The following is a 13262-nucleotide window of genomic DNA, read 5'->3' as shown; positions in this document are numbered from 1 at the left end:
TTTTTACTAGAAAATGAATTATTTTCTTTGAAAAGGCAAAAAGGAGTCATTTGAAAGCTCTAGAATAGTTACACAAGCTAATGCAAATTACTGAATCTGGTTAGGAACCGTTTTATTTCAGTTTCTCCCCAAAATATATATAATAAAAAGCACTTACTAGAAGTCATTCCTGGTTGTGGCTGCCCCATGTTAGGCCCTGGGTTCATGGAAACTGGCACCATGCTTGCAGCACTTGGTAGCATGTTCTGTTTTTGTAGTCTAGTCCTTCGTTTTTCTTCTAGTTCTTTCTGGATCTTATAGATCTTCTCAGCTAGCAGGTGGTAGTATTCCGCCTTTTTGAATTTTGAAAATAGAGATGAGGAAAAAAGAGGGACTACCATCAGGTAACAAAAAATGAACTAAGAACAGACATTAGCTTCATTTAAAAAGGTAGGCAGAAATGAAAACGGAGAAGAATAAATCTAATCTACTTTCCTACAACATTCCAAATATGCGCTCATGTTTGGAATGATCATATGAAAAGCTGCTATTATAATGAAACTACATAGTAAAGCATGACTTCTCAAAGTAGGTTTACAATTTACAGCATGTGGGAAGAATATGCTACATTTTGGAAAAGTGCCAATTTAGGGAGGAAAGTTCAACTGATACAGAAATACTACTTGAGATGAAAATACTAAGCAGCTGATTCACCATATTATAGTGAAAATAGCACAGAGCTGGTAACAGCTCAACCACTTTTTAGCTGACAGAAGGACAACCCAGATAAAGTGTCACATGAGTGTACTGTATTATTAAGAGGAAAAATGTAAGATTCTTGACGTACACTTTAAGAAAACTGCTTTGTTATCGTGACTCCACAGTGAGAATAAGACAGGATGGCTAAAGGGTGTCCTCTCAAGTATAGTATTCCGTGTACGTGCAACAAAGAGGAATAAACTAAACAGCCAGAAGAGGTCCACTTTTGCCTTGAGTAGAAAAAACAGATGCTCACTCGATTGTTCGCAGATTCGTACATGTCCCCTTCCACTTTCCGGGCATATGCAACCAGGTTTTCCATCCGTCTGTCTTTTAAAGCAGCAGGATCCGGAGTAGGAAATATGGCTTGAACACTAGGAATAGAAAATCCTACCACTGTTATATCATGTCAGCATTTTTTTCCTCACCATGTAAGTACACAGTATTTTAAATGTCTTCCTGATTAGTATTTTCTCATTTTTATACAATGAACACTTTAGGTAAAATTTTAAAATGAGGTATGAGATGTCTTCAAATATAAATTACTGACCAAAATGAAAGTGTCTCTCTGTGGTAATGAAAGGGTTTTCCTGATCAGAATTAAGAAATGACTCCATAAAAATACTCTCTGGTCCCAGTCACTCTAACGTAGAGCAAAAAAATTATACTGTGCTATTTGCATAAAGGAAGTGAGAAAACCTGACCTTTGCCAAAGTACCAAGTAACAACAGCCTTAAGATCCTTCTACTCTCTTTATTCAGCTTAGTAAAATAAAACCTAATAATCTCTACAAAATCTTAAATGATCAAAAACTTAAAGTGAAGGGAACAAAAATGCATAATAATTCTGCTAAATTCAATGTCTTTTGCTCTCTAGCAATTCCCTGCAAAACGCCTGTCACTAACTTTCCTGAAGGTTGACAAAATGTGATGTCAGCTACTAATTTTATCATCTGGACATCTCATGTTCAGTTGTGTATTGTACCTGAAATAACCAAGAGGAGAATAAATAAATGGAAACCCGAATTAGTAAAAAATTTGCAAGCACATAATAAACATTTAACATCAAGTCAGATGATCAATCCCAAATAATCTATTGTGATCACAAGATAAGTTTGTTTTGGTTATTCCTTATTAATTCAGTATTAAAATCTCAAGAGTTTTCTCCTTGTGTCAAATTCCATTTCTGATGCTATCATTTGAGAATTCCTAAATGAAGCTCAAGTTGAATTAGTAGGCCAATGTAACATAAAAATAAGAAGATAAAAGACAGACCACATGGTTCTAAGCCAATAAAAAATTGGATGAATTGAAGGAGATCCCTCTATTAAGTGTAAGGGAAATGAAAAAAGACCGATTCTTCCAAGAAAAAAAAAATGCTGCATTTTGTTTGAAGTATAAGCTCTCTAATCAGTGAGGGCAGAGCTCTATCTTTAGGATACTGGGCACATTACATTTTACCACTCTATATGCCTTCCCCCTCTTTTCATCCAACAAGACAGTGCTTGTGAGGCAGTGTGCCTGGCATACATAAACTTCACACCAAACAGTGCAGGGGTATTTCACAAACTACTACTACTATGTGCACATTTGGAGGACCAGAAGACCACAGAGAGACCACCCAAACAGATTCAATTTGTCAAGATAATAAAAGCTTTACCAAGGATAACAACAGAAGACAGTGTTGCCTCTACCATTCTAATGATCTAAGACCTAGTTTTTCTTTTAAAATATGAGTTTTGTAAAGACAGTATTAAATGAATAATTTTTAACTAATATATATTGATTACTGTCGCTAGGCAGAATCATTCACACACCATTAAAGGTTGAAAGACTCCTAACAAATGATGGTGAAAAAGTTGAGAAGCAGAGAATAGGAAGCAGGAAAGCCATAGAAGTATCAGCAGCAGCAGGCAGGCTATAGAAAGATCAGTAATATTTCTCCTGTGTTTAAGTGCCTGGCAGATTGGTAGCATGTTGACCTGGTAACTCCTTATGAATAAGACAAGCCAACAATCTTACAGTTTGTGAACAAGATGATTTCGAAGATCCTGAGTAATATCTTCATGCCATTGTTTCCGAATTCCAGTACTGGATGGTTGAGCTGCTGTTGGCATAGGACCCAGGGAGGCCACACTGGCATTTTCACTCATCATTGGGCTTTAAAAAGGAGTGAAATAGTTTTAGTGAAGAAGGGTAGGAGAAAGAGGATCTCATTTAAGCAGAGCTGACAGTGATGACTGCAATAGGGCCGATACACTATGACAAGTCTATTTACACATAAAGAAGTCTGGGGGAAATGGTGTGTATGTATTTGTACTTGTGTGAGGGAAAAGAGTTAAACCCACAACATTTCTTTGTGTGGAGGGGTAGATGATGTCTTCTGTTTAAAAGACTAAGTCTTGTGTTATAAGACTAAGCTGTCACTCTGACACAGCTTATCCCAGGGAATCCACTGGGCAATGGACTAATTGTTAACACTGGGATAGAGCAAACTCGTTTTTTAAGCAGCTGCATGGAACTTTCTACTGTATTTGGGAAGGTGTCAGTTACCCCAAATAATTGATACAAGTTCTAAAGAGGTTATAGAGAGCCTGAAGAATAAACTCATATTATTTGTCTTCATTCATCAAGGATATCTTCAAATCAAGCAAATTAAAAAAACTCAAGGAATTCTAACAAGTGTCTGAAATCTGACAAATGGCACAACCCAAGATAAAACTTACTTTTGAGAATTTATGGCTGAATGCAACATCGAGTCAGAAAGAAGATTCGACGTTTGAACCCCTACACCTCCATTTACTCCCATAGGACTAGCACCTAGGTCAAAACAAAAAGCAAGACAGAGTGTTTTAAATACCAACAACGACAATAAAAACAACAAAAACGGATGAAGAGAAAGCAAAAGCTATGAAAGTACTAGAAGAAAATATCACAGAAATTTTTATCCTTTCAAAGTAAGACCCAAAACAGAAGTCTTAAGGACATTTAGAAATTTGAGTAGTAAGTAAAATAATCACCATAGACAAAGTCAAGAGACAGAAGACAAATCAGGGGGAAAAAATGCTAGCATTGTATATAATAAATAATCATTTGTGACATAATTAGCAACACATATATAAAGGCTAATACACAAAGTACCTTTACAACCCAGTGAAAAAAAGATGAAGAATCCAAGAGGAAAGGAATAGGCAATTTACATAAAAAAGAAATACAACAGCTTTAAAAGTATGCAAATATGCTCAACTGCATTTAAAGTAAAACTTAAAGTAATATATTTTTTATGTATGAAAATGTGAAAACTTTTTTTTTTCTTTTGACCGTGCGGCTTGAGGAATCTTAGTGGCTTATGGGATCTTAGTTCCCCAACCAGGGCTCGAAACTGTGCCCCCTGCAGTGGAAGCGTGGAGTCCTAACCACTGGACCGCCAGGGAATTCCTGTGAAAACTTTTTTATAAAGTTTGAGAACACCAAGTGTTGAGAAAGGTTTGGGAGAAGAAGCATTTTCAATAAAAATTCATAGAAGTGTAAACTGACCCACTCTTGGGAGAGCTATTTGGTAACTGCTAAACAAATGAAAAAATGCATGCATACATTCATTGACTTAGGATTTCCACTTGATATTCTGTCTTACAGTTATACTCATATATGTATGGACAGCCATAAGAGTAATGACGCTAAAAGGAGCTAAAAACTAGAACCAAAATTGTTTAGGGAACTGAATTAATATATGCAGGTGCTTTCATAAGCACAATCTATGTAAGGACATGTATGATGACCCCTAGGGAGGGGAATGAAAAACAGTGTTTGGGTTAAACATTTTAAATTGAATACTCTTTCAAATTGGCTTGAATAGCTCTATGTACATATATTAACTTTTTCGATTAATGATTTTAATGAATATTATTTCTTTAAAAACAAAAAAACAAACAATATTTACACTAAACTAGATTTTCGTGTGGTTAAAAAATTTTGATATACAATTTTATTAATATACCCTCCAAGATATTTAAAAAAAAGAAAACAAAAACTTCCCTAAAATGAAAATAATTGACTAGATTTCTAGACAATGTCTAATAAAAATCTTGTTGCCTTCTTTCATCATGCTTCCCAAATGCTTAGGCAGAACTCTGTTTCTGACATCATCAAGGCAGGCTCTAAAATGTAGTTGCTGGTAGTGGTCTACTTGTCACTATGAACACTCCACGTGTGAATACTCATTTTCAGAAAAATTACGTACCCTTAACACAGATTTGTTTTACTGGTCACAACAATATGAAGGTAAAAGAAAAAGTGATTACACTATGTATCAATTTGCTTATCTTACTGCCTTCTGATGGCACATGAAAACACAGCCAAACATTCCCTCTGAAGTATCCAGGTCCATTACTGCAAGTAATGGCTCCATCATAACTTGAGAAGGATACCCTTACACAGGTTCGCATTCAAGACCCTAAGAGTGAGCATTCACTTGAGAATACAAAAATGTAGGAAGAAAGACACTACTGGCACTGACAGAGAATAAGTCAGAAAGAAAATGAACAAAAAAAGAATTCAAGGCACCTAATATTCAGTGAGTACATATATACATACATACATACATATATACATATACATATACATATATATATATATATATATATATATTTAAAGCCCTAGGGGAAATCCTAAGCCCTAGGAGAATACATATTTTTTCTAAGCCCTAACAAAATCTTTACAGAATAAGTGAATTCAATAGGAACCAGAAGATTAAGAATGTGGTCAAATATGGTCATGGAAGGCTTACAGTAAAAAGCTCTAATTTGGAGTTCTGGAGTGGATTCCCTCTTCCCCTCCCTGCTACAGAATCTCTATAACCTGATACACGTAGTAGAGATCTTGCTATTTTGTCTATTTAGTCACTTACCTGCCCATCCAAACTAGAGATGTTTCAAAAGTAGGGATCATGCCCCCTTTAGTATGTTTTTTTCAGCACACAGTACATCTAAGTGAATGCTGTTTTTATTCAAATGCCCTTGTCAATCACAGGTACCTAAAATTTATAACTCTGAGAATGTCCCAGCATTACAGGACTTTGGTATAAAAGGAAAAATTACTTCAAAGGAGGCCTCTGACTATCTGGCTTGTGCCTGAAGAAAAGAAACCATGATGACATTTTACGTTTGTTTTACACCAGTTTTCAAGATGGGCTCTAACACAGCAAAGAAATATCTGAGGTATTCTAAAAGTACTGGCTCACAATGATGGTTATTACCAAAAAGGCACCATTAACTCAATAACAAGAAATAAATGGAAAAACCTGATTAATCTTAATCCTAAAAAATTTTTTTAAAAGACACTGAGAAAGGGGGAAAAAGAAATCCAAGAAGCTAGTTAACTTTCAAATAATTCTGTGGGTACATATAAATGTACATATAAATACACAGATGATAGAAGAAGATGACAAGAACTAAACTGGTAATTATACACAGAAACTTGAAAAAGTAATGGGAAACAACCAATTACAAAAATGAAAATCTAGGGGATTTCCCTGGTGGCGCAGTGGTTAAGAATCCGCCTGCCAATGCAGGGGACATGGGTTCGAGCCCTAGTCCGGGAAGATCCCACATGCCGCGGAGCAACTAAGCCCGTGTGCCACAACTACTGAGCCTGTGCTCTAGAGCCTGCGAGCCACGACTACTGAAGCCCGCACGCCTAGAGCCTGTGCTCCACAACAAGAGAAGCCACTGCAATGAGAAGCCAGTGCACCACAACAAAGAGTAACCCCCGCTCAATGCAACTAGAGAAAGCCCGCGCACAGCAACGAAGACCCAATGCAGCCAAAAAATAAATAAATAAATTTATTAAAAAAAAAAAAAAAAAAAGAAAATCTAGGTCAGGAGTAGACAACTGCATTGGGTCAAGATCCTAACGCTCAAGGAAGACGCACTCTACATAACTTGGAAAGAGAGAGGAAAAAAGCAATCATAAGTCGGGGGGCGGGGAGGGAGAGAGGGAGAGAGGGAGGGAGGGAGGGAGGGAGGGAGGTGGAAGAGGGGGGAAACGAAGTCCTCAGATCTCTTTTAATAAACAAGAGCGTGAAAACAAGCCTGAAAGGCAGGAATGCTCTTCATTCCAGTTTCTAGTCCAGTTTTTAAAACTCCTTTCTCTATAACTGTTTAACAAGTTAGCATTGCTTGTTATGAAATAGTGTACATTTCCTTAAGTTAAAAATAAAAATCAGGGGCTTCCCTGGTGGCGCAGTGGTTGAGAATCTGCCTGCCAATGCAGGGGACACGGGTTCGAGCCCTGGTCTGGGAAGATCTCACATGCCGTGGAGCAACTGGGCCCGTGAGCCACAATTACTGAGCCTGCGCGTCTGGAGCCTGTGCTCCGCAACAAGAGAGGCCGCGATAGTGAGAGGCCCGCGCACCGCGATGAAGGGTGGCCCTCGCTTGCCACAACTAGAGAAAGCCCTCGCACAGAAACGAAGACCCAACACAGCCATAAATAAATAAATAAATAAATTTTAAAAAATTCAAAAATAAAAAATAAAAATCAGTAAGATTTACATTCTTACAAGAGTAGCGTGCCCAATTTTCTCATTTAGAATCAAACAATGTGCAGAAACTAAAGCCTACTGCACTTATTAATAGAGGGATGAAAATGGGTTTCAAAAGAAAAAGCATGGTAGATTATTCCAAATTAGACAGTTGTCTAATTACAGAAGAACTTCATCATCAAGAACAATTTTAGAATAAGAGGCAAATAATTAAAACTTATGAGCTTACCTGTGCTGGGTATTTAACTATTTATACAAAATTGCTTAGATGTTCAACTGCCTGACAGTAAAGGGACAGTCATAGGGCAAATCTCCTTTATTTTACCATACAATTAGAGAATAAAAACCACTCCCAACTTAGGATATTAGAACACTGCTCACACTTCCCCTTCCCTCTCAGTTTTATCATAGGAAGAGGTTAGGAGAACAAGTGTATTTGACAAACTATTTCAAAGGCAAATGACTACTGCTGCCAGATATGTAGAAATCTATATTAACAACAACCAAACATTTCAAATCAAAAGAATACTACCAAAAGAATACTTCGAGCCAAAACAGTTTCTTTGTGCCAAGCCAAAACAGTTTCTTTGTGCCGTTTAAAATATCAAAAAATTTGGAAACTTAAATGTCCACCTGTAACACACCGTTCTATGCAACAAAATACTATACAAGTATTAAAAAGGATACATTAGACATGGAAACTGAAAGATGTCCACATTGTGTAAAGAAATAGTCTGTTATAACACATGGGATCCCATTTCTAGAAATATGAACTAATATATGCATAACAGGATTAAGAAGGATATAAACCAAAAGCAGTTGCCTCTGGTATGTGGATTACAAGGGGATTTCTACACTATAATCTTTTAAAAGTTACTTCAAAAAATTAATCATGTAACAAAAAAAGTAAGAGAGGGAGACAGGGAGAGAAAGAGAGACAAAAAAAGAGACAGACAGACACACACAGAGACTAAAATAAACTAAGAAGTTAACCTTGCATATTACATGGTATTTACACACACAACTGGTATCACATCTGTCACTAGGAGGACACAGACTTACTCATGTTGCTCATGGGCCGCATCCCCTGGGGAGACTGTCCAGACTGCTGGTTCTGCTGGTTCTTTGCTTGCACCTGGGGCTGTGTTGGCATCTGATTTACTTGATAGGGTAGTCCAAGGGCTGCATAAGCCCTTTCTATAGAGCTGGGATCAATCTGACTAACAGTGCTTAGGCTGGGAGCAGACTGTTGACCCACCCCTAGAGAGCTAGTATTTCCAAGTCCAACTGGTGCTCCAGTCAGAATTGCTAGAGAAAACAGAAGAAACAGTATTACAACATTAAAGATGGTGAGAAAGAAAACACTATGATGTCTGAGTGAATTTTAAACACAAAATTATTGTTATGTGATTATGAAATACACACATCTTGTTTCCCATTATTTCCTTGAAAAAACTTCTAGACGCAGAACCGATTGGTCAAAGGGGATCATTGGCATGAAAAGCTGTTGATGCAAAATACCCAAAAGCCTTCCCACAGGGTGTATCAATATTCCCATCAGGGTGTATGAAATGCCTCAGAGCCACACAAAAGCCAACACCAGGAAGCATCATTTCTATCAATGTGACAGGAGAGAAATGGTACTTTACTTCATTCCTTAATTTAATAGGGAACTTTTTGGTATTTCCTCCCTCTAGTGAACTATTTCCTAATCCCAATTCTCTACTGGGCTATTTATGATTTCTTCATTAACTTATGGAATTTAATTACTTTTTAAAAACATGCTATATATATAGTTCCAAATTTATCTTTCAATCCTAAATGCTAAATATTTTGTTTCTAAAGGAGGTGTGGTGGCTGCACTTTCTACTTTTGACTTGTCTTTCCTCTAAGAAAAGCTCATCACCCCAGGCTTCTAAAAATAATCTCAAACTCTCTTCTTTCTTTTTACATTAATTTCAAATTATCTAAATATTTAGATCACAGGTATAAAAGAGTAACTTGCCCAATGTCAAAGCAATGATCTTTCTGGATCTTATTTTAGGTAATAAGTACTTCCATTCTAACCTTATTAATATGAAGTTAGTGGTAAGTGGAAATCATCTAGTATGATAGCACTAGGCAGTCACAGGAACTTCACACAATCAAGAGGTACTCTACATCTCACCAAGTTGCACTGGTGAGTCTAAGAATACTTTTGATATAAAAGCTTCAAAAGATTTAGTCACTTACACTGTTGATTTCTCTTATCTCCAGCATTTTTAAGGGGTAGACACACAGGACAATCATGCCTTGTACAATTCTTCCAGTGTGAAATGATTTGTCGAGAAGATGCACAGTGTGCCACTAAAAAGAAAAAAAATGATTCTTTTTTCAAATGCAGGTTATATTTTTACATTACTATTAGCTAACTTATCGATCACATAATGAGGGCTACAAATGTTATTAACTCATTGTATCTTCATAACACCTCTATAGGGTAGTTATTAATCCTCCCATTTTATAGTTGAGAAAACAGGCAAAAACTGGTTAAGTAATGTGTACAAAGTCACAGAGCACCCAAAGTGCGATTCAAACTCAAGCGGTCTGGCTTCCAGAGCCCCTATTTTTCACCACAAAGCTGTGCAATCTACTTTACATTATAAAAACCTGGGGACTTCCCTGGTGGCGCAGTGGTTAAGAATCCGCCTGCCATACAGGGGTCATGGGTTCGATCCCTGGTCCGCGAAGACCCCACATGCTGCAGAGCAACTAAGCCCGTGTGCCACAACTACTGAGCCTGTGCTCTAGAGCCCGGGAGCCACAACTACTGAAGCCCATGCGCCTAGAACCCGTGCTCCGCAACAAGAGAAGCCACTGCAATGAGAAGCCCGCGCGCCACAACAGAGTAGCCCCCACCTGCCACAACTAGAGAAAGCCCCCATGCAGCAACAAAGACCCGATGCAGCCAAAAATAAATAAATTAAAAAAAAAAAACAAACCTATAAAAACAGATTTCTCTTAAAAAAAAAAAATGGTACAAATGAACTTATTTACAAAACAGAAATAGTCACAGGTGTAAAAAAACAAACTTATGGTTCCCAGGGGGGAAAGGGAGGGGGGGATAAACTGGGAGATTGGGATCGACAATATACACACTACTATATATAAACAGATAACTAATAAGGACCTACTGTATAGCACAGGGTACTCTACTCAATACTGTGTAATGACCTATATGGGAAAAGAATCTAAAGAAGAGTGGATATATGTATATGTTTAACTGATTCACTTTGCTGTACAGCAGAAACTAACACAACATTGTAAATCAACTATATTCCAATAAAAATTTAAAAAAAAAACCAACACACAGATTTCTAATGACTCTATAAATATACAAACTGTATTAAGTTAGGTAACATTCTTTTAGTATTGGCCTACATGATAGTTAGCAAACCCTCAATAGTATTTAAAGCTATGCTGGGGCAAATGAAAGTCAGTAAGTATCACCCCAAAAGGGAAGAATCTAAAACTTCCTCTCCTACTACATCTCTAGATACTCATTCACAACATGATACTGAATTTTATCATAACTTAATACAGAGTAACGCGTTATCAGTAAGGAGTCTCAAAATAGAAGAGAGAAAATGTGATCAGCTCTAACTGTAAAAAAAAAAAAAAAAATTAATTGCTGAGCACAAAAACCCTTTGAGTCCACTCACCTTGGCAGGACTTGCCTGACTGGCAGTGTGTCATGTGGTTAAGGACGTTCTTCATTGTACGACAGTGGGGAAGGTTGCACTGCCTCACTTCCCCATTGGCCTGCTCTCGCCGCTGGCACTTGTGAGCGTGCAAAAGGAGAACAAGCTGCTGCTGGATGAGCTTGCGCTTCTCTGGATCAGCTGTGTGGGCTCCAGAACCCATCCCTTGGGCCACCGGAGTCACCAGGCCTGGCTGCTGGACCTGCGGGGTCTGCTGCTGGCCCTAAGGGATAAAACAATAAAGATACATTTGATGTTAGGTGTCATAGTGTGCTACCTCCTTAATAAATACGGACTTGGAGATTTTCGATGAAAACCTTTAAGGACAGTCTACCATGTACCAGACCCAATTTTTTGACACAGGGGATTCTACGATAAATGATGACTTCTACCAACAAGAAGCTCAATTTAACAAGAAAACAAATTGCTACATTAGCAAGCAATATAATCAAAATATGTATAACATACAGAGAACAAAGAGAAGGACAATTGTAAAACAACTATACTCCAATAAAAATTTTTTTAAAATGTATTATTTGAATTTGGTTGCTCTGAAGCAACTCTTCTGAAAACAGAAAGAGAAGGACATGGTAAACTCCAGTGCGAGGGGGGAAAGGAAGGGATCTGTTGTGAAGAGCGTGTTCAAGTTAGGTTTTGAAGGATAGTGAAGAGCTTCTTGGCAGAGCTGGCAGGGGTCTTTCAGGTGGGTGAAAAATTAGTTTCTGTAAACCCTGGAAGAAATTTGGTTTTTCCTAATAAAAAAGTAAACATTTCTGGAGGCAGAAATGCCATGTTTTATTCATCTTTCTGTCTCCAGTACTTAGCGGAGTATCTGAAATATAGGCATTCAATGACTATGGGACACAAAGCAAAAAACCTAAAACATCTGAAAAGGAAATAAAATTCCTACAGGACAATTTTTTCCAAAGATGAACATGGACTACTTGACACATTTACAAATAGAGATAGTTTAACTTTAGAAAAATAGCAATGTTAGAAGCTTTGGAGATTTTACCATAACAAAAATCACTGTTAAAAACAATTTGTAACTTTGAAAGGGAAGTTACTTCTGTGTAATAGTATCAGATACAAATCAGCAGATATGGTGATCGAGAGTTGGAATCCTTTTTCAGAGAGTCCTTCCCAAGAGGAAAAAGGTTCCACTTTTGTATCCTACAGAAAGAATTGCTCACAAGGAGAAGCTGCATATGGCAGGACCCCAAAACTTTCATTGTAGCAGCCCCACTTGCTCCTATTTGGACAACATCCTTACTGGTCAATACTGCAAGTAAAAAAACACCATGTGAAATGGAAGGAAGGCACAAGCTTCCTCGATCACAGGGGCCATCCATTACATCCTAGTGTGTATAGTATAATAGAAGACATAAAAGGTTTAACACAATTCTTCTGTTAAAGTGTCAGATGGAAGACAAATCTGTAAACAGATTACTACCCACCATGTTGGGCATTCCTCCACCAGGAACTGCCTTTTTGTCCATTGCAAATGGAGATAAGCTATTTGGTAGTACAGACTTTGTCGGAATCTGGAGACCAAGGCCACTGGCTCCAATCTGCTGTCCAGAATTCTGAGTGTATGGTGAACCGTAAGGATTAGGGTTGTTCATCATTCCCATCTAAGAACAAGAAACAGAAGAGAAATTAAATCTCATTCCCCACACTAATAGGACATTACTATTTCCTTTCCTTTTCCACTTCCTAATTTACAAAGACGATTTTAAAAGAAACTCTCTGTATACATAAACAGACTATAATCTAGGGGCCTGAGGTACAGTAAATTTAGAGCTGTTTGCTGTAAATATAAGACAAACATTTTAGAAAAATGTATAAGCGTCTTATTTAGCTACATCTACTAAGCAGGCTCTGCCATTCATCTCCACTTTTAATGCACTAAATAACTTTCATTTAATGTGCAAACTATAACTTAATAAATTCAACTCAACTCAATAAACCATCTAATCCTTAAATATATTAGAGAACTTGATATATCAAAATGCTTGTTCCAGCATTTTGTTTATATAAAAGGTAGAAGACTTTAGATATAGCACGCAAACTTCAAAGTCTGCACCATTTCTTGCTGTCTTACACCTAGCTGCTTTATTAAATTGCCTCCTTGGCTCTTAAAGTAATCTGAGTGTATCTGCAATCCCTATGTACTTTAAAAAGTAAGTTTTGGGAATTCCCTGGCAGTCCAGTGATTAGGACTCCACGTTCCCAATCCAAGGG

The 13262-nt window shown here is 37.3% G+C and overlaps 1 protein-coding gene across 1 annotated transcript in view; it reads right to left on the bottom strand.

Annotated features, from left to right (window-relative positions):
- EP300 (E1A binding protein p300) overlaps window positions 1-13262 on the bottom strand; it is a 73397-nt gene that overhangs the window by 32994 nt on the left and 27141 nt on the right. Inside the window, exons 3-10 of the mRNA XM_068559917.1 lie at window positions 12476-12652; window positions 10980-11241; window positions 9511-9624; window positions 8341-8586; window positions 3464-3557; window positions 2760-2897; window positions 995-1112; window positions 158-332 (exon numbers count right to left, since the gene is read on the bottom strand). Coding sequence (XP_068416018.1) covers window positions 158-332; window positions 995-1112; window positions 2760-2897; window positions 3464-3557; window positions 8341-8586; window positions 9511-9624; window positions 10980-11241; window positions 12476-12652 — 1324 coding nt within the window. The remainder of the gene's footprint in view (window positions 1-157; window positions 333-994; window positions 1113-2759; window positions 2898-3463; window positions 3558-8340; window positions 8587-9510; window positions 9625-10979; window positions 11242-12475; window positions 12653-13262) is intronic.

Source organism: Eschrichtius robustus, chromosome 13 (genome assembly GCF_028021215.1).
Source record: "Eschrichtius robustus isolate mEscRob2 chromosome 13, mEscRob2.pri, whole genome shotgun sequence".
In the NCBI taxonomy this organism is placed as follows: Eukaryota; Metazoa; Chordata; class Mammalia; order Artiodactyla; family Eschrichtiidae; genus Eschrichtius; species Eschrichtius robustus.
This window is presented reverse-complemented; position numbering and strand designations above follow the sequence as displayed.